This window comes from Thrips palmi, unplaced genomic scaffold, assembly GCF_012932325.1.
Source record: "Thrips palmi isolate BJ-2018 unplaced genomic scaffold, TpBJ-2018v1 HiC_scaffold_7, whole genome shotgun sequence".
Classification (NCBI taxonomy): domain Eukaryota; kingdom Metazoa; phylum Arthropoda; class Insecta; order Thysanoptera; family Thripidae; genus Thrips; species Thrips palmi.
In genome coordinates this window covers 827,590-848,926 of record NW_023144634.1, presented here as the reverse complement: position 1 = coordinate 848,926, position 21,337 = coordinate 827,590, and the positions used below count along the sequence as shown (strand labels likewise).

Below are 21,337 nucleotides of genomic sequence, written 5' to 3'. Positions count from 1 at the left end.
TGACCGGCGTGTACGGCGGCCAGCAGATGCAGCAGGCCGTGGCGCAGAGGCGTTCCCGCTCCCGCGCCCCGAGCCCTACGTCAACGACATGGCCTTCATGGACTCGGCCGAGTCCATGGAGCGCCCCGGGCCGGACTCGCACTACAACGGTCACGCCTACGTCGCGGACCCCTTCCACCCCTACAAGCCTTCGGACCCCACCGAGATCAACCACATGGCCTCGGCCATGGACTCGGAGGTGTCCGCGTCGGCGAGCTCCGAGTCCGTGCGGCACTCCGGCTTCGTGGACGAGGTGGGTGAGCCGTTCGCGCCGGCGGGGCGGCCTGCGCTGCCGGGGCTGCCCGGCCTGCCCGTGCCGCCGGGGCGGTTCGCGCGGCACCGCCACCCCTTCCTGCAGCCGGGCGGCCCGCAGTACACCGAGGCCACGTTCAAGCCGCTCGGCCCGGACACGGCGGCCTCGGACGCGGCGTGGCCGGCAAGTCGGTGCCGCCGCTCAGCGTCATGCTGGAGATCTTCCCCATGGGGCAGGCCAAGGCGAACGACGGCGCCGCCACCGTCATGTGGAACGACCTCCCCGTGGCGGCGCTGGGGCCGGTGGTTCGTCGGCCGCCCAGCGTCATGGCGCAGCAGGCCGTGGCCCAGCATGTGGCCGCGCAGCACGCCGCGCAGCACGCCGTGGCGCACCAGGCCGAGAGCAGCCTGCGGAGGCCCGTCGCCCTGCCGTTCGACCCCATGTCGCTGGCCGCCGCCTCGCCCGTGGCCTCCAGCGCGTCCTCCGGCTCTTACAGGCTGTTTCGTCTATTTCATCTTTAATTATTATTTATTGATAAAGATGACATGAGAACTAGAAATAAACCACCCTTTGATTCATGTTTCTTTTTCATACGATATTCTTAATTTTCCCCGAAAGATACATGTCTTTAAATTCCCCCTTTTATGACTGTTTCATAATTTTTTGGATTTCACCAATCGTTTTTGTCCAATTCATCCTCTGCAGTTCTTCTGTTCAATGGGGAAGCAGACCACAGGCTGAAATATCATTTTTGCATTCTGTCACATTGTTTCATAGGGTCAGTTTTTTTTGTTGTGGTTGCTCTAATGGACTACTTTTAGTGTCAGCATGAATAAACTAATATTTCACTTCCACTGCTGTTCTGATCATATGTATATTCCCTGCTTCACACTTGGTAGTATCTCATCCATGTTTGAAGCCTCATAACTCTGACAACCTGCTTACTGCTGAAAAGGCTGTTTTCATATTGATGATAAATTTCTCATGTATAATACGTTTGCAGTCTCATGAAATTGAATAAGTTTCATAAAATATTAGTGGCAAGTAAATAAGATTTAAAAAATATTAACGACAATTAAAACACGAATCCTTGCTACACAAAATGCAACAAAGTTTTACAATAGTTAATAATCAGATCTTAGCATGACTGTTCAATAAATGGTTACTTCAGCTGGTTCTATAATTCCTTTTCTCGTATATCTTTCCAGACTGAAGGCAACTAATTCTCTCTGGGGTGGCCTACCCCTCTCACCAAGTATGAAGACTAGAAATAACGTAGATGGATGCAATTCACAGTTGCACATTTATTTTATGAAACATAGTACAAATTAATAACACAGACAGAAATAAGAGCAGGTTATGATAAATCTTATGACGGAATTAAAGAAAAATTGTAGCTCAAACAGAAACGGTGCGTGGCTACGAATATTTAGTAACATGACAAGCCTGGGAAGAAATGTTACAGATAGTTGATTGAAGTAGGTAAGTGGGCAACATATTATTTGGTACTGGGAAACAGATCAGATAATAATGAAATAAAAAGGTTTGCTTGAGCTGTTGCTTTGTGGCATCCTGCTAGATCTGTAGGGCATCCGGGAGATATTGTTCAGTGATGATGCAAGACATCCGTACACAGACCTACAAAAAAAAAGGTGTAATTGTAATAATTAAGAACATGAACAATTGATGAACTGCTCATGAAGTGTCACTTCATTCATGACTCACTTAGCAGAAGTTAAAATGGCGTCTGCAAGTCATCTTGAAGGTAGCTGAGTTTAGTTCAACTGACATATATGGACCTATCTGGGTTTAAGAAAAGTATCATCCATTGGACTCTTGGAACGCTGACACTGGAACCAAAAAAACGTGCATTGCATAACAAGTGTCCGAGTAAAAACGCAACTGCCTCACACATGTGAAAACCACAAAAACCACAATAAATCAGAATATTACACTACAAACCAAACTGTCTACCAAGTACACACTAATAAATGCATGCTTGCAAGTACACACTTAAAAACGCATGCTTGGCCAAGTACACACTTACAAATGCATGCTTGCAAGCACACAGTTACAAACGCATGCTTGACGCCGTATAACTCCATGCATCAAGCATGTGTTTGTAAGTGTGTACTTGCAAGAATGCATTTGTAAGTGTGTACTTAGTAGACAGTTACTTTTGCAGTGTAGAGACAATAATGTGGACTCACCACATTCTTCCCAGAGTACAGGAAAGCCACCAAGTAGACATCGTGAAGTCCTCCATTCCACCTTTCATTTGGTTAAGTTATCTATTCCTAAACACCCGGAAGGGAGGGCTGACAATCCAATGTGATGAAGCCAGAGTAAGGCCTGTGGGAAAGAAAGTACAGCAAAGACAACAGGAAATAGAAAACATACCCATAATGATAAGAAAATTCAGCCATCATAGTTCGAATTTAGCTTCAAATTCCTTATAATACATCCCCTTGATTCAATTCGTTTACAAGCAAGAAGCAAGTATCGTGCCCAATTATTATTTAAAAAAGTGAGTAAAGATAATTGAAATTAACGTCCTGCACAGTTATGACAAAGCAGAGCCCAGGACAGCAGTTATTTCAGTAGAAGTTAATCCCCTCCCCCTCCAAAAATTTAACTAACATGTTAAAGGAAATAAGAACTTTCCCATCTAAACCAGAGCAATTGACCATGTATATCTGCTGAAAGGAGACAGCGGCACTAAGGTGCAAGAGATGGTAGGAGACACATGTAGAACCCATCGAAACAGTCCCACAGGCAAGAGGAGTAAGGAAAGGTAATATGTGAAGTCAGCATACACTTTGTTTAAAATGTAAGAAATCAAAACCACTCAAGCGGCCGTGACACGGGGTCGCGGCTCTCGCAAGGGGCGGCAGAGGGGTGCCTTTCCGAGGACCACACTACTGCAAGTAATTAATAAGTATATAGTAAAGGACCCACTAGGGTTGCCAAGGCTCGTTGCCACAGCTCGCACCTGGGGTGGCAGAGGGGTACTATTCCGAGGACCACACTACTGCAAGTAATTAATAAGCCTATAGTAAAGGACCCACTAGGGTTGCCAAGGCTCGTTGCCACGGCTCGCACCTGGGGTGGCAGAGGGGTACCATTCCGAGGACCACACTACTGCAAGTAATTAATAAGCCTATAGTAAAGGACCCACTAGGGTTGCCAAGGCTCGTTGCCACGGCTCGCACCTGGGGCGGCAGAGGGGTACCATTCCGAGGACCACACTACTGCAAGTGATTAATAAGCCTATAGTAAAGGACCCACTAGGGTTGCCAAGGCTCGTTGCCACGGCTCGCACCTGGGGTGGCAGAGGGGTACCATTCCGAGGACCACACTACTGCAAGTGATTAATAAGCCTATAGTAAAGGACCCACTAGGGTTGCCAAGGCTCGTTGCCACGGCTCGCACCTGGGGCGGCAGAGAGAGAGAGAGAGAGAGAGAGAGAGAGAGAGAGGGAGAGGGGGGGGCAGGGGTCTTATTCCGAGGACCTCGCTACAGCAATTTCCTAATTAAAATGTCAACAATGCACATCAGTCTGAAAAACTAGGCCAGTTTCAGTAGGCCATGTGAAATTGCCCAAAGTTGGCTCTGCTGTAATCCAAATTTCCAACACACATGTCCCAAACAATTTGGGACAGGCACCAGATAGCTCCTTAAGTCTATTTTTAAAACTGAGTAGAGTAAATAGTTATTATCACATCTTCCTAGCCAACAATCCTGGTGAGTTGTGCTCCTGTTGTGCCCCTTGAGTCCAGGGGGAAGATGAAGAGTAGTAGATTTAATGAGGCCATAGGTGCCCAATGGGAAGAATGCAATCCAGTGAGCCAGTTCCAGAAAGAGGCAGAGCCCTGAGACAGAAACGAACACTGTATTTAAAACCAGAATAAAATGCCTCCGTGAATGTCACAACACTGTCCAATAACTTACCCTCCTCTGTCCCAGACACAGACTAACTTTAAGCCTGATGTTGGCCTGTTCCTATCAAATCCACTCCGTTCGATCCAATCTCAACCCATTGGGTGTTCACAGACTGCATTACATTGGGAAAGCTTCCTGTTAGGCTGTGGAAAACAGGATAATTATAGTGTAGGCAGGTCAAAGAATGTAACAAAACTTAACAGCAATCTGCATACCTGAGGCCTCTAATCAGTGGCAAAGATGATAGCTGCGTCATGGAGCACAGGCATAAAAAGGAGAGCGTTAAAGAAACCACTCTGAAGGCCTGCGGTGGAAAGTTCACTTGGCACTGGGCAGTCGGAATGATGACCCGATAAAATTCTGCAGAAACAGACACAGTAAATAAAAATGATAAGAATGTTCCCAGTGGAGTACTGGCATATTAAACAGAACCTAAAGAAATGCACACCTTCACAGCGGTGTTGAATAAGCGACCAGAAAGTGCCGAGAAAACCAGACAGTAATCAAGCAGGCGATTGAAGTTAGAAAACGATTTGTGTATCTATTGGAGATGCAAAATCATCCCCCAAGATAGACCCACTTCCCTGCGCTTGAATCTCATTAGACTCAGGCGACCTAGCAGGCTACACAACTCTTTATGATCATTGCCCAGCACTGACTACCCGATGAGGAAACTGAGGATCTCAATTACTCGGTGGGAAAATCAGTCGGAGCATGTGAGTCGACCTCAATGATACATAGAGAGCGTCATCCTATAGTTAAATAAAAAAAGGTAAAAAAACTAACATTGCCTGTAAATGCCTCCCTTTCCCTCAAGCACAAACTGAATCAACATTCAATTCTCCATCTATTGTTCTCAACAAATGCTTTAAAACAGAGCTGTTTCAACAGCACCAAAGTGAACCCAGAGTCCTCTCAGACAAACAAGAGCTTCCATCCCACAGTAACCTGACAGCTGATCCATGCACCAACTACCCCAGATAATTGCCTCTTGGATTAATTGACTGTAAAAGGATATCATCACATTCTGTTTGCCAACAATACTGGTGATTTGCCCTCCTCCAAAATCCAGCACGAAGAAGAGGAGTTGTAAATACAGTCATGCCGAGGTGAAGAAGTTATCCAGTTGGAAATGCACAATCCAGTCTCACGAGCAAGGCCCTGAAAGAAAAAGAAAATGTTATCTTTCACATGGAAATTTTCTCAACACCACCACACCGTCCAGTAAGGTACCTGTATCAACTTTAGCCTCCAAGCATGTGTGTCCACTTTGGATCAAATGTTGATTGCTTCTCACTGCGGCACCTTAAATGAGATTGTGATCAAGTTGGGTCAAATCCCACGTCGGCACTCCACTGCTTCTGCTGTGGCCAGCGCTTACAAAGAAATTTGTCGATCATCTTAATAAAATTGGAGCAGGACACAAACATTTACAAAGATAATCCTGAAAACATCACACAGTTTCCCTACAAGCAGTGCCAAAAGCTGTGAAAGATGCATGGCCATGAATGCTCATTGGCTCTCACTCCAGCCCCATGACTGAGTTTCCCATCAAATCCCACGTTGGCACTCCACTGCTTCTGCTGTGGCCAGCGCTTACAAAGAAATTTGTCGATCATCTTAATAAAATTGGAGCAGGACACAAACATTTACAAAGATTATCCTGAAAACATCACACAGTTTCCCTGCAAGCAGTGCCAAAAGCTGTGAAAGATGCATGGCCATGAATGCTCATTGGCTCTCACTCCAGCCCCATGACTGAGTTTCCCATCAAATCCCACGTTGGCACTCCACTGCTTCTGCTGTGGCCAGCGCTTACAAAGAAATTTGTCGATCATCTTAATAAAATTGGAGCAGGACACAAACATTTACAAAGATTATCCTGAAAACATCACACAGTTTCCCTACAAGCAGTGCCAAAAGCTGTGAAAGATGCATGGCCATGAATGCTCATTGGCTCTCACTCCAGCCCCATGACTGAGTTTCCCATCAAATCCCACGTTGGCACTCCACTGCTTCTGCTGTGGCCAGCGCTTACAAAGAAATTTGTCGATCATCTTAATAAAATTGGAGCAGGACACAAACATTTACAAAGATTATCCTGAAAACATCACACAGTTTCCCTGCAAGCAGTGCCAAAAGCTGTGAAAGATGCATGGCCATGAATGCTCATTGGCTTCTCACTCCGGCAAAATCATCCCCCAAGATAGACCCACTTCCCTTCGCTTGAATCTCATTAGACTCAGGCGACCTAGCAGGCTACACAACTCTTTATGATCATTGCCCAGCACTGACTACCCGATGAGGAAACTGAGGATCTCAATTACTCGGTGGGAAAATCAGTCGGAGCATGTGAGTCGACCTCAATGATACATAGAGAGAGTCATCCTATAGTTAAATAAAAAAAGCTAAAAAAACTAATATTGCCTGTAAATGCCTCCCTTTCCCCCAAGCACAAACTGGATCAACATTCAATTCTCCATCTATTGTTCTCAACAAATGCTTTGAATAAAATGCTTTAAATGAGATTGTGACCAAGTTGGGTCAAATCCTACGTTGGCGCCCCACTGCTTCTGCTGTGGCCAGCGCTTACAAAGAAATTTGTCGATCATCTCAATAAAAGTAGAGTAGGTTACAAACATTTACAAAGATTATCCTGAAAACACACAGTTTCCCTACATGCAGGGCCAAAAGCTGAGGAAAACATCACAAATGCACTTCTCTTTCACTAAGAGGGCTGCTCAGTTCAATGGCTTTCACCGGTGGCAGTCCATGGCTGTATCCATGCCCAATTTCCACATATATTAGAGTCATACTTAAACTGCTGTCTGACAAGCACTCAGATATAATTATGATAGTAAAAATAAAAATAATTTGGCACCTGAAAACAGTTTCTGGCCAACTCTACAATACAGAGATAATCAGTGGCCTGGGCAAAACAATAGGAGAGACCGAGGGGTGCTTTTTCATTACCTAATCACAATGAGAGGACTTTTTTTACTAAAGATTAGGATCAATGCTGGTGCATTCAGCTACACAACTCCGTAACTTGTATCCCAGTAAAGGCAGCAACACATTGACGCAGAGCCAGGCCAGCAGATCGCGCGTCACAATCTTAGCCTCAAGAAGAGACTTGCCCACTGGATTGGACAGACAATTGGTGGAAAGTGCAGAGGAGGGATCAGACCAGGAAGTATTTGGAGGGAAGAAGGGTGCGCCACATTAAACGCAGGACACAAGTCATGGATTGATTAAAAGGTTAAGCTGTACAATGCATTATATCTCAATCTAAACCAAGACGTTCATTGGGAACGCAGCCTCTTTTTAATTGAAACTATAGCCTCCCAATACTTCATGTAGCAAATGGAACAAGCTCTATTGGTGACGGTGACTCCTTTCCCAAGATATGCCCACTTCCCTTCACCTGAATCCAAATTGACTCAGTTGACCTACCCTACTACACAACTCGATATGATCATTGCTCAGCACTGACTGATGGAGAGTAGAACTGAGGCCATTAGTGAAGATCCAATGGGATGAATGCAGTCTAGTCACATGAAAGAGCATAGCTCTGAAACAGAAATGAGCATTGCACTTTCAAACTACAACACAAAAAATGTGTTGGACAGTCAGCATCAGATTCAAGTTTTTCAAGTCGAAAACTAACTTTGTATGCTTACCTAAACCTTCACGGAGGCAGACTCAACTATCTTGTGATGATCTCAAAGCAAATTAGTTTCGCAGCAGCAGCAGCTGCACCCTGAAGTTCTCATGTAAGTCTCCTTCTCTTTGTCTGGTAATCTCTGGACACGCTCTCTCCCTCCTCATAATGTCATCTGAAAATTTTTTTAAAAAAATTGAACACCATTAGATGACGGTAAAGAAAGCATACAAATTTTGAAGGGTAAAAAAAAATTATCCGCAAATGAGAGATGCATACAAGTTACTGATTTTGAAACAGCCCCCATCCATCGAATGGAGACCAGGCGGCTCCTAAAATCCCGCTAACCTTACTCGTTGGTCTGATCTCTAAGTATCTCAAGACTGAGGACACCAGGGCATTGTGAAAGCGAGCTGATTACCTGTGCAGCACATAAAATTCATGAGCAAATGCACTTCAAACATAAACTTCAATAAAAACTTCAATACATAAAGTGATAAGTCTGCTTACCTCAGCGAGCAAACCATCACACAAGTCTACACAGTCCGCAGAATTCCGATCAGTCTGACAAAATAGTTTTATCTCCAATTAAATAATGATATAGTCTCGAGGTGGAAACCAGCGGCCCAATCTGAACAGTTGCATTCCAGTAAGAACGACCTGCAATGAGATGTAAAGGGAATATAATTTGAAACCAGAAAACAGGAGTCAGTTCAAAGATCAAAACACTCACATCACAACGACACCTAGGCCTCTGCATAAAAAGAATCCTTGACCTGTTGCTCGCTAGGCTAGAAGCAGTTGCACACAGTCTGGACTGTAGAGGGCCACAAACTCTCAAGAAGAAATGCACCATCAGCAACTTGAAAAGAAGAGAATCCTCAGTTACACAATTAAATTAACAAAGAACAATCATAATCTCAGTTCGATTCGATTGGGCAAATGTTTAGTTTAAGTGATGGCAACGGGTCTTTGAAGGTTATGAACCGATAAGAAAAACCGTTGCAGCCGGTCGTCGAACTTCGACCTGATTTCCAGCGGTTTGCTTACTCACTTAAAACGCACATCCCCGTTGTCATGATGAGAACGAATCCTGATTGGCGCCGTGCTCCGTAAATGCCAAAAACTTCAATAGTGAACAACGGCCGTCTCTTGCGATTCAAACTTTATGGCACTGACCAACACTTTCTTCACAAACCTTCCCAATGCACACACGCGCCTCATAAAAAACTCGGATAGTAATATGAAGAACAATCAGCTCGATTCACCTTAGTAACGGTAAATACAGAATATAATTCGCTATCCGTAAACAATAACTGTTCTTGTTCTTGCACCGGCTGGCTGGCTGGCTGGCTGGCTGGCTGGCTGGCTGCCTCGGACGTAGTTCAACGGTCGCCGCTAGGGGCGCGCGGCGCGCCTGCCTTTCCTCGGCAGCTCAGCACCAGCACCAGCATTCGGAGTCCAATACCAAATAGACGTAAATTAATGAAATAATAAAACTAATGGTCTCGAGCCGAAAACATGTCCCCGGGATTGGCACTAGCACTGCTCTCTACCATGAAGCAAGTGCGGACGCCGCTTACATCGATACCAAATCGATGCTATCGAGAGCGTCGCGCGGGAATTTCTGAACTGGGACCGAGGGGCTAGGCGCCCTTGCCTTCAAGACTCTCAACGTTAGTACTATGGATAACCGAAACGAATTAGGAATATAGGTTGAAATCGGGAAAACCAAATACTGGGATTTTCATCGCGTGGAGACAAGAAAGTTGCTGTAGTCTCAGTTCCTCCGGACACTCCCGAGTTTCCGCGGACACTCGACAACGGACGCGAGTTCCCTCGGAAACTGAAGGGGTTGGGGAAGGGGTGGTGGTGGTGGTGGTTTGTTGATGTTTGGATTTCGTCTCCACCGAGGCCTAGCAGACAACCCTACAACGCTGGAGACTTTGAAACGTCCTACCTTTTTAAATTATTAACACTTCAGACCTCACCACTCTTGTGTTCTTCACATTTCCCCCTCATTTTATGACTTATTACAATGTCACCAGATTCGTGATGTCAAGTAATCTCTGTTTGCTTTCTAAGTCTCCTTGTTCCTTCTCACTGCTGATGTAAGTAGTCACCAGGCTGCAGCTTCAACAAGTCAGCAGTCTTTCTGCCTCGCAATCCTGTGCTGAGACTGGAACCATTTGTCAAGCAGTCTCGCAAAGAAAATTCAGAGGTGCGGGTCTGCTCCCATTTATTTATTGCCTCATTCCCACTCTCTGATCAATGTAATTGAACACTGCGTCCACAAAATTATTGTTTATCACTGTTTGCACGATGGCCTGATTGTGTTCAATTTCCTGTCATTACCAACCAGCATCGTTGCGATTGATATCTGACGTCAGTATTATCTAATGCAACTCCGCATGAACGTTTCTTTTTCAGAGATCTTACTTCGTATTTTCATGTTTCAAAAGAATTTAAATCATATTATGTTGTTTGTAATCAAAGTGATCTAGTGCTTCTTTTTAAATGTCTGAGGTAACCATTGTGACTAATGTAAAACATCATTATATCCTGAGAAATAAATTTAAAAAATCTCAACCTGATTCTTTTGGTGGTATATCGTGTGTCCTTTCCAGCAACCTTCTTGAATTCACTGTCCTAGTAAGGATAAGTTTACCCGTCTGGGTTTGCCTCCGGCATAGAGGGGGGAGGCCAGGCGGAAGAGATGAGTCTACTGGTGTGCTTAGTGCGTTGAACAATGTGAAGAATCAAAATAGCAATTACATTGAAAGTCATTTATAAAACTTGTCTCAGAAGCAGACACAGTAGTCAGTATTTTTTGATGAATCATGATGTTGCAACAATTGAGAGTACAAATGACAAACTTGACATGTATCACCATTTCCAAAACAATAATAAAATTAAACAATACAAAAACATAATAATCATAATACTCAATTTCAAATATCCAAAAGAGGCTTACACAAAGCGTAAGAGGCTACGTCCTGAACAAAAAAAAAATTAATACAAAAGGAAAAGATCTTTGTAGAAGGGTGAAGTGTTAGTACAAAGCTCCATCTTCACTTCATGCAAACCTCAATACACTAAGTCTGTTCACAAAATGATTTAAAGTCAAAATGTATCGGCAATCAAATTATTATGTCTCACTGTTTAACAACACTGAAACGTAATACCGATTCTCATAATACTCAATTCCAAATAAACACAAGAGGCTTCAACAAACCTTAAGAGACTATAGTGCAAACTAGAGAATGATATGAGGTACCTCATATCATTAGTGCAAACTGGATGTAACCCAATGTAACAAAATAAAAGAAATACAGAAGTTCAAGATGTTTGTGGAGGTTTTGAATACCATCTTATCGTTTTTAAGTACCATAGTTAGAACTTATTTCAGGAAGAACACTAATGTCTGTTCACAGAATGCTTTAAAGAAAAAAGAAACACACTTAGTCACAGAACAGCACAAAGATTTCAGAATGTGAAAAAAAAGGACTAGTAATACCCGTGTGGCATCGCGGAATGACATCATGCAATTACCGTCCCCTCCCTCCTCTTCCCCTTCCTCGTCTGGTTTCATGAATTTTTTTTGCATTCAGCTGCAACAACAATGGGTATAAAGAACTATGTCTGCAACTGAAGTTTCAAGTGTTGACATTATAGTGGTACTTACAATTAAATCATTTATGGCCACTTTTGTCTTGGCCGGTTGCTTTTCAGGAATATCAGCATCATTGTCGTCCTCATGGTTGTCTTCACTTTTTTTCTTTGAACAATTTCCTTTTCTAGTTCTTATTGGTTTCTTTTCTTCTGACTTTTCTTCCTGTAAAAGGATGAATGTAGAATGTATGAACAGTTACAGATAAGAAAAAAGAAGAGCAATATAGGATACTAATCATCCTCATGTTTCCTGCTTGAGTTTCATGAAAGTTTAGGTACAGTATATAATACAACTCTTAATGGTTTCTCTTACCTTACACTTTCCTTCTAGGTCGCCATTAATGTATTCTTCAGCCTCTTCTTTCTTCTCTTTCTTTGTCACTTGTTTTTTGGCTTTGGCGTCTGGTTTTGCTTTCTGTTGGTGGATAGTGGTGGAACATGTGAACAAACACAGGTAGAAATAGTTAATATGATAGGGAGAGAGAGAGAGACACAAAGGCACAGGTTCATCTGAATAGCTTACAGTTTCCAGAATAATCAATCAATTAGTTTTTAAGATGTTGATCATTAGCTATTTCAGATCCCAGCCAACTAGTTTGAAGTATGTGACGTCACAATCACAGGAAAGGAAGAAAATTAAGAGACAAGGGAGAGCTTCTTCAGAACATTCTAATGTTTCTATCACTGAATTTATGGAACGTAGAGATAACCATTCTTCTTCTTTCCTACCTTGCATTTTGTTGGCTTCGGATCGTCCTCATCTTCATCCACATCTTCATCCTCAACTGTTTCCTTGTCCTTTTTGGCTTCTTTACTCTTTGGTTTTGTCTGTTTTCCCTGTTTAGCAATGAGAGTAAAACATGGAACAATCACAACAAAGGTGAATTTTTTACTGCATATCTTACGTTGTCCAAAATTCAATTTTAAATGGAGGTGTTTACTAGAACTAAAGAGTACTAACCCAGCCAACTAGCTCGAAGTCGCTTGGTGCATCACTACTAGAGCCACTGTCGTTATTGCTGGCAGAAGAGGAGGTGCTGGTGCTGCTACCACTGCTGCCGGTGCTGGTGCTGGAGCTGCCTGATGAGGATGAGCTTGATGTTGAAGCTGCCCTCTTCCTCCTCTTTTTGCTGCTTTTTTTGCTCTTCTTACGCTTGCTCTTTTTCTTATTCCTCTTGCTCTTCTTTCTTTTTTTTTTATCTTTCTTTTTCCTTGCACCTGTGAAATTAGAAACAAAGCAATTCAGTTTGGCTAAACAATTTTTCTTTTCTTTACAAAAAAAAATAAATAAAAATCTGTTTTGAGATATGCATTTAAAAAAATTGTCGCGGTCATTTTAAGTAGCAAGAAATTATGATGAAATGAAAGATGCAGAGAGAACAGGAAACCAGCTAAAGAGGTGCGCAAATGATTTGAAACAGATGGTGAAACACACCTTCTGCAACTTCTTCGCTGTGAACACCAGCAGTTGCAGGACCCGCTTCGCTTGTATCTTCTGAAGCTTTGGAATTAGATAATGGTCCGATGCTTTTAGCAATTGGTCCAGGAACCGCTGGTTCCTCTTCTTCATGTGCTTTCTCCTCCACTGGTAAAGCTGCAGCGAAATTAGCACACTCCTTAGCACCATCATCAACGGGCAGGGGCTGATGAGAGTACGTTTCCTCAGGGTTAAGTTGGTCTTCAGGGTAAGGGTGCTCTTCAGGGTAAGGGTGCTCTTCAGGGTAAGGGTGCTCTTCAGGGTAAGGTTGACCTTCAGGGTAAGGGGGGTTCATAGGATAGGGGTGGTTAACAGGGTAAGGGGGGATCACAGGGTAAGGGTATGGGTATGGATGCTGTACAGGGTGAAGTGGATATGGGTAGTTGAACGCTGCATATGGGTGAGGTGGGTGAGGTGGTTGGGGGTGAGGTGGGTGAGGTGGTTGGGGGTGATGTGGATAATGTGGGTGAGGGTGATAGTGAGAGGGTGGGGCTTGCTGTGCACGTTTTCGCCCTTTGCGCACCATGACTGAAAATACACAAAACACATTGAAGGGAATCAATTTGGGGGTTAAGGTGTTCCCGAGCCGCGAACTAGCATTCCGATTGAACAAGTACTCCTCGAAGGATATCGCGACACACGACTCAGCCAAAATTCAATGGAAATAAATACAGAATAGGTTCATGAATACCTTGCTTACTAAAGGAAAGACTGGCTCGAGACATGCCTCATTAGGAGCAATTTCTACTAAGTGGAACTCAAAGGGGTCCCATTGCACACTCAAATTATGTGACTTTTAATACATAGAAAAGAAATCCCACTAACCTGACCTGCAGCAGGAAAGCACGAGACTGAACTGTTTAAAATAGCTCTAGTTTCATGAGTAGACAAGACCAGCGGGAATGAACGACGTACTTGTGTAAAGACGCGGGACGCGGCGTGGGGCGTGGGATGACGTGGGATGAGAATTTCGGCGGCCGGAATTACACAGCCAGTCCTAAAGGCCCACAGCCTAGAGTTCTAAAGGGCCTTTAGAACTCAGAACTCTTAAAACAGCCTAGCGTCAGCGTCCCACGGGTTCAAGTGGAGCCAGAGCACGAAATTTAACCATAAATTGCGTGTTTTACCATATACTAAACGTTCGTAGCTATCTTCAGTCGGCGGCGTCGTCTGCTCTCCCGTAGTTCCAAGGGTGGCCACCACGCAGTACAGGCGGCGCTGAGCTCTGCCTTCGAAGCCCTCCCCTTCCTTCCTTCTTCTTATCGCCCATAGGTGGAATGCCCAGCTAACAAGTAGGTACTATTTTCTTTGTTTCCAATCTACAAGGGACATTGCAAAAAGCAGCGATCCAATTTTGAAGTTCTCGAAGAAAAATTTACAAGGGGCTGAAGGGTGAAAAATCGTTTTAGTATTCAGAGGACTCATTGCAAAAGAGTGGCAAATGTTACATAAACCCTCGCTACTCACAAACTATTGGGAGTAGGCTACTCTTAAAGACAGATCTGTTTCAAAATTAGATGTGCATCTTTTATTAAGTGTGGATTGACATAAAAATAGGTTTCACAATGCATTTGACATGTATGCATAAAGGTTGAAATGAAATTCTCATTACATAGCAACACAGGATATCACAGATATCTTTAATCCAGTTAAAATCTAAAAGAGATGACTCCAGTAAGATATTTTCTTGTACTGAGCAAGCAGATTTCTGCCTCAACCAGGCCTCAATTCTCTTCATTTGCCTTCTTTTTAAAGAATTCCTTATGCACTACACCTCGCACTGTTTTTGAAGCTTGCCGTAGAAACTTTCCAACAGATATTGTGCCCCTGTCCAAGTCATCCCAAAGTCCTTTGAGACATTCATCGTTAGCCAGGGCAGAAGACCTCCTTAGCCCTGAAGGGTTTAAACCTCTGTCCAGGGTCAGAATGTCCTGATGGGTAGCATCCTCACTCTCTAGAAAGGCACCTGTTGGGCAAACATGTAGGATAAGTGCACTGGCCATTCAAAGATAATCACAAAAAATAACAGAACAAAAAAGACTTGCCAAGTAGAGCCCATACAGCTGGGTGCTTAATTTTCAATAGTGCTGCCAGACTTGCATTATCAGATTCGCACACATTTGAGGTCCTATTATCACACCGATACACAGATAGAACGTCTGAGTTCGGGCCTTGCATCCAGCTGGTTAGCACATATTTCAGGAGAGGCCCAAGCTTGTCAAAATGACCTTTCTTGGCGGCCCTTTTGACCACATATACATAGCCCTTACAAATTAAATCCTCAGGGAGCAAGGGGAGAGCACAGAGACATCCAACAAGCAAATTTGCCTCCTTGCTTGCCTTCACCAGCTTTGTTAGGCGTGTCTTCTTAGCCCTCTTGACAATATTCTGGAATTACAGTAAAAATTAACATGAGGACTGCTCCATTATCAGTGGTGCACATTCAACATTAAAGGTGAGGTGTGGGTGAAAATGAAAAATCCTCAACTAATTGCCCCAGTCTTTTCCATATTTAAATTGACTTCACAAAGCAATTATGCACATCAAATTTTGTTAAAATTCATTTGCCCTTTCAGCCTCAGTGGACTTTTTTCACTGTTGCACTGTACAAAACCTTCCAGCGCAATGAATTTTGACGGAGAAGTCTAAAATTTGGATTGGGGCTTCTTTTAGCACTGTTTGTAAGTTTCTATTTTCATTCAAAAGAGAACATGTCCATGATATTTGGGAGAAATAAAATGGAAGTGATTGAGCCGGAAGGTTTTGGAATGGAAAACACTGTGGAGGAACATTAATCGGTAACAATGCAACAGAGAGTTATGTATGAATTAAGAAAGAAAAAACCTCAAGCCAACTGAGAGATATCAATCAACAGATACCAAAGAGATCAAATTTTAGCTTCTTAGATGTTCTTGGTCATATATTTACCCACACCTCACCATGCGAGAAGGAAGACACAAAATACCTTGTTATAATGGAAGTGGCAACCTCTTCTCCTAGCAGCTGGGAAGATCTTAGCCCACCCTTTTTGTTGAGATTTTTCGAAATCTGCCATCACTGTTGACGGCCTAAATTTCCTTTTGGTAAGTCTCTTCAGAGCTTTCAGTACTCCAGTATAGCATTTTGTCTTTCTCGACTGCATCAAAACTCTGGCTAGGCATAATGTCTAAAAGGGGCACAGAATTCAAAGAAGAATGAATTAACAATGGGTATGGACAATTACGATCACAATTAGGGGTGACATGATTTTCTTACATGATTTCTCCTTTCAGTGACCAGATTCCAGATCTGACTCACTGCCAATTTAGCAGGAGTACAAAATGTACCATCACTGAAAATTTCCTTTACTTCCTTCATGTACTTAATTAATCTTCTACTAGACAAAATCATAAACTGGGTTTTATCTTTAAAAGATCCTCCAACAGCAGCCAGGATAGAATCTTTTTTATCCATAGTGGTGGTTAAGTGCTTCCACTCTTCTGAAGCGAGCAATTTGCCCAAAGCACCGATTGTCAACGGTGACTTATCTTGCAGAAAATGACGCGATGAATCGAATGAGACCACGCGCAGATTTTTATGTCAAACCGTTTAGGAGATATAGCGGTTCAAAGTATGAAAATTTTGCCATTTATTTGTTAAAAAATGCAGGTTTTGAGCTTAGTTTGACGTTTTTTGCCTCCTTGGTGCGTTTGGGTGTTCTTATCTTGTGGAAAAAGACGCGCTGAATCGAATGAAACCACGCACAGACCTGTATCTCAAACCGTTTATGAGATATAGCGGTTCAAAGTGGGCACTGTAGTCCGCCCGCCCAACAGGCGTGTTTGGCGGCTCTGCCTTGTCGGGTGTTTGCAGGAGCTCTTCCGAGCCCATACTTTAAGCCACTATATCTCCTAAACGGTTTGAGATACAACTCTATGCGTGGTCTCATTCGATTCAGCGCGTCTTTTTCCACAAGATAAGAACACCTACACGCACCAAGGAGGCAAAAACGTCAAACAATGCTCAAAACCTGCATTTTTTAACAAATAAATGGCAAAATTTTCATATTTTGAACCGCTATATCTCCTAAACGGTTTGACATAAAAATCTGCGCGTGGTCTCATTCGATTCATCGCGTCATTTTCTACAAGATAAGATCATCAGAAATTATTGTCCACATATTTTTCCCAGAAACCCCAAGAAAAAACTGTTTTTTAATGTGTTTTTAGGATGTTTTGGGGGGTTTACTCTTCAGGTATTCGTCGGAGGTCAAATCTGAGGTCATATTCTTGTTCCTTGGCCAATTTTACATAAAGCAACCAAATTTTAGCCCTCTACTATGAAAAGTGTAAAATTAGTCCAAAATACCCAAATTCGTGTTTTTTCTCCAAAAGTTAAACAAAAGTTGGCCATATCTCGGGTAATAAATTTTCGCGGGACCTAACATTTTGGCTTTAGACTCTCCTTTAGTGAGTTATTAAGCCTACAAAAAATCAGGCAAATCGGAGAGGGTCACCGGAAGAAGTGGTCCGTCTTAGTTGATTTTGCTCTTGAAGAGTTCAATGGAGTCGGAATACATAGCCATGACCGAGGCTGGGAAAGGGTCTGTGTTTCTAAATGACCTGGTAAATGCTGTCTTGAATTGTGGCCTGCAAATCAGAAAAATGTGCAATAATAACCAGGGTGCCATCACTAAAGTGACAAGGACATAATTTTGCAGCTAGGACAAGATATTTTGGATGCAGGATGCAATTTTTCAGGACGGAATTGTTGACATTGAGTGCATGCCGACATAAATTTTGCCAGCTGATGTACTAACAAAGGCTCTAAAAGGAGGATGGTCATGGCAAGGGTTGTAACTTCCTGAAGATGTCTTAATAAGATAGTTTGTCACCCAATTTTATTTTGTTTCAACACTCTCAGACCTTCACTGATTATTTTTTCTATGTTGTAGAAAATTTACTCTACGGCTTACTGATTTTAGAGCGTTACTATGATATAGTAAATATTTTTATTAACATATCGAATAAATTTTACATGAGATAAAGATAAATTAGCGGTAACAAATTTGGTAATTATAGACAATCTTTTACTTACTTACAGAAAATTTACAATATCAGTAGAAATATGATGACAAATTTGTTTATAATTAAAGAATTTAATTTCTGCAAATGTAGAAGATAAAGTTTGTGCTCATAAACAATTTGTCGATGACTACTTTGTGATCTTCAGTAAATATTTTCAGAGAAATTTTTCTCCGTTCAAACAAAGCTGATTGGAAGGTAATGCGCTTAGTCAAAATGATCCTACAAAACATTCTTAGCTTCGACAAGTCAAGAAAGGACTCAATGTAAGCGGCTTTTAAGAGATGGTTGAATTGTGACTTTTAGCGGAAACATCCAAAAAGTTATTCTGACTCTTTAAAATCTTTTCTGTTAATTCTTGTATATATTAAGGGAGTGTGGGGCACCTAGTGACAGGGGCACCTAGTGACACAGGGGTGCCCTGGCCACCCTATGGCATTTTCAGACACCTTGAGGTGGCTAATCTAAAGGTCTTGTGCTGTGGAATCATGTTCAAGTGAAAGTTATACTTTGAACAAAATATTTTAGCCCCTAGAATAAAAGCAAGAAAATAATAACCCAAAGTCACAGATTTTACGACTTTTTAACAAAATGTTTTCTCGCCATTCTTCCAGTAAACGGCACTGCCGATCGTTCTGGCACTTTTAATCAATAATAAGGACCTTTAGTAAGTTGTTTTCGCTGAACCAGCTCAAACATGTGATTTCATTTCCTTAATATCAAATTTTGAACGAAAATGAGCCCCCGGGGCAGGTAGTGACAGACACACTCTATTTACCGTATTTCAACGATTTAAACGTTTCAAAACATCGATTTGGCAACCGCGAAGTAAATTGTCACCGATTGTCACACAACGAAACATAAATGAGACTACTTTTAACGACAATTTCGTAGAACATTGAATTTGATTGGCAATTTAGTAAAATGCAGTTTCTTGGGGAAAATGGCGCCGTTCAGAATGGTTTGATATTTAAAAAGCTTAAAGAGTCCAAAACGGATAGTTTTCAATTAGCTGGAGCGTCGCTCTATGCTGGTAATGTGAGTTATATGACCTGTCACTAGGTGCCCCGGGCTGGGGCACCAAGTGACAAGTGCAGAGGTCTGCGGGAAGCTATGTAAATAATAGAAATAGGTGTTGTCAAAACGCCACAACATATTTTTTCGATCAAGGAAGGATCAAAGCAACCTTCTGAGGTGTAAGTAGATTCATTTCTCGCACAGTATCGAAGTGAGTGCCAAAATCCAAAAAGTGTCACTAGGTGCCCCACCCTCCCTTATCTGTATGTAGAGAACATTTTGCCTACATTTATAGATCATTTTTACTAGGATGGAACAGTAATTTTTTTCTGCTTGATCATAACTGTAGTTGCAGAAAATATTATCAACAGACCACTTTTCTGTAAGGTTGCTGATTATTTTTTCTGTACTTACAATCAAAAGGACTACAATTGCAGAAAAAATAATTAAACTGTAGGATTACTGAAAAAAATGTCCGTGGAGTGTCGGAGAGTGAAGGTACCTGGGTTAAGAGGAAGGTTGTAAATACTTTAATCGTCTCATTTCATATTTGTTGTATATTTATACTGTACTCAAAAACTCCAGCTGTACATATCTCTCATACTCTGTAATTAGCTTCATTAGCTAATTGTAATTATCATACTGCAAGTGTCATGTTCTCCAACTCCAGTAGAAAAAAGAATAAATACTTCACTTCCTGCCCAGACTCAACCCTGTTCGTGTCGTTTCTTTGCTCCTGCACTCATATCGCACAACATCACTTAAATCCAGTTAAATAGAACTAGATTAAATCCAGACTACAACATCAGCACCGTCTGCACAGATGCCCACTTCAAGGGTCAAAGGGTCTTTCTTCACAAGTGGATGGTTCTGATAAAACCCACCGTCCAATGGCGTTTTAAAGGCCCCTGGAACACGGGCCAACGGGTTATCGGGACAAGAAAACTAAAAGTGTGACAACAGCAATATGACCGGCAGGCAAACTGGGCAAACCGTCCGAAACATGAATCTGAGGTGTGTGCAGCTTGTCCTAGCGTGTGTGTAGGACGTGAAATAGGAAGAGGAAGTTGTACGCACAACACATCAACATAAAGTATCTCTAATTGTGTTGGCAGAAAATAACCCTTGATGAATGACTTAAAAACAGTCGATTATAAAAAAATTGCCAAATAAAACGTAAATAGCGCCAAACAAAATACATCACTTTCAAATGCAATAGCTTATAGAAAACAAACCTCCATCGTTATAACATTGTATGATGGCAGCAATCACGCGCAAGCAGAGCGGGCTACTGCGAGCGCGGAGCCGTTACCTGTTCAAAAATGGCAGAAGTAATTGTGTTGTTATCCGTTGATGGACGTAATTTCCATCTAAAACTTCAAGAAGGTGACCTCGGTGCTTTGAAAGTTCAATGCCGGAGTGTGCGTACAGATGGTGCTTCGTTGAGAAATCGTTTGAAGACTCATGAACCATGCTTTAGTTGAAAAAGGTCAGAGGTGAAAGGGACCCCACTTAAGGATCAAGAATTTGAACTTCTAAGCTCCAATTTCATACGGAATTTTTCATTTATCTCAAATGGATTGAAAGAAATCTGGTATGTTTATCCCCAATGCCCTAACATTCGCATTGGACATGGTTCACCCCTTAATGAGAATTCATTTCTTGTCTTCCCAGGCCAATCAAAACGATGAAGGGGTCAAAGACACTGTAGTGGACTACAGACTTCAACCAAAATATACTGATGTAAATTCATTTGGCTTTGTTTACTTTTCTTTTACAATACAAGTACATAGTTTCACATTTAGTTTGCTTGCAATCAAAGCTATTTTCTGTTTTGCAGTACCCAACTAGACATAGTAATCCTGTGCCATTTGATTTAAAATTGGCAAAATATTACACTCAATAGCTATGGGATGCCATAGACCCTGCAGAGCAACAAAATGAATCAGCCCGTCTTGAACAGCACAACTTACTAATAAGACTGGGTAAGAAAAGAGACGCGACATTTATTTCTTTAACTTTATCAACATAGAGAAATCATCTATGTATTTTAAATGCAGATGTTCCTCCTCCAGCTTTCAAGCCTATGACAGCTTCAAAACAACAATCAAGAACACCTCGGGCTACAAGTCGGGTAAGTAAAACTTAAAATATACAACTGAAATTAAAATGGAGCTGGAAACCGACTAAGCAGTTTTTTTGTTTGTTTTTGT

At 42.2% G+C, this 21,337-nt stretch overlaps 2 protein-coding genes and 2 long non-coding RNA genes across 4 annotated transcripts; all 4 read right to left on the bottom strand.

Moving 5' to 3' along the window:
• Nucleotides 1-1,482: 1,482 nt before the first annotated feature.
• Nucleotides 1,483-9,274, bottom strand: LOC117652837. The gene is made up of 12 exons (XR_004588185.1): nucleotides 8,950-9,274; nucleotides 8,629-8,757; nucleotides 8,406-8,555; nucleotides 8,175-8,316; nucleotides 7,915-8,070; nucleotides 5,468-7,805; nucleotides 4,683-5,395; nucleotides 4,450-4,594; nucleotides 4,244-4,377; nucleotides 2,503-4,164; nucleotides 2,018-2,142; nucleotides 1,483-1,930 (listed from the first exon to the last, which is right to left on the bottom strand). It is a non-coding gene; the product is annotated as an uncharacterized LOC117652837 (long non-coding RNA).
• Nucleotides 9,275-10,666: 1,392 nt separating this feature from the next.
• LOC117652838 lies at nucleotides 10,667-12,335 on the bottom strand. The gene is made up of 4 exons (XR_004588186.1): nucleotides 12,297-12,335; nucleotides 11,881-11,982; nucleotides 11,581-11,730; nucleotides 10,667-11,506 (listed from the first exon to the last, which is right to left on the bottom strand). It is a non-coding gene; the product is annotated as an uncharacterized LOC117652838 (long non-coding RNA).
• Nucleotides 12,336-12,513: 178 nt separating this feature from the next.
• On the bottom strand, nucleotides 12,514-13,978 carry LOC117652679 (early nodulin-75-like). Its single transcript, XM_034397768.1, has 3 exons — nucleotides 13,870-13,978; nucleotides 13,003-13,572; nucleotides 12,514-12,785 (listed from the first exon to the last, which is right to left on the bottom strand). Exons 2-3 carry the CDS (start codon nucleotides 13,568-13,570, stop codon nucleotides 12,514-12,516), a joined length of 840 nt encoding a protein of 279 aa, XP_034253659.1. The 5' UTR covers nucleotides 13,571-13,572; nucleotides 13,870-13,978.
• A 215-nt stretch (nucleotides 13,979-14,193) lies between these two features.
• Nucleotides 14,194-16,548, bottom strand: LOC117652827. The gene is made up of 4 exons (XM_034397980.1): nucleotides 16,300-16,548; nucleotides 16,010-16,210; nucleotides 15,090-15,432; nucleotides 14,194-15,010 (listed from the first exon to the last, which is right to left on the bottom strand). The coding sequence occupies exons 1-4, from the start codon at nucleotides 16,495-16,497 to the stop codon at nucleotides 14,769-14,771; spliced, it is 984 nt and encodes a 327-aa protein (XP_034253871.1). The 5' UTR covers nucleotides 16,498-16,548; the 3' UTR covers nucleotides 14,194-14,768.
• Nucleotides 16,549-21,337: the final 4,789 nt, after the last annotated feature.

Bases quoted from the DNA above. Each gene is read 5' to 3' on its own strand.
- LOC117652679 (XM_034397768.1), bottom strand. From the start codon at position 13,570: ATGGTGCGCAAAGGGCGAAAACGTGCACAGCAAGCCCCACCCTCTCAC. The intron at 12,786-13,002 runs GTGTGTTTCACC...CTAATTTCACAG, and splicing joins CAGCGAAGAAGTTGCAGAAG to GTGCAAGGAAAAAGAAAGAT.
- LOC117652827 (XM_034397980.1), bottom strand. From the start codon at position 16,497: ATGGATAAAAAAGATTCTATCCTGGCTGCTGTTGGAGGATCTTTTAAA. The intron at 16,211-16,299 runs GTAAGAAAATCA...TGCCCCTTTTAG, and splicing joins TCACTGAAAGGAGAAATCAT to ACATTATGCCTAGCCAGAGT. The intron at 15,011-15,089 runs GCAAGTCTTTTT...TTTGCCCAACAG, and splicing joins AGCTGTATGGGCTCTACTTG to GTGCCTTTCTAGAGAGTGAG.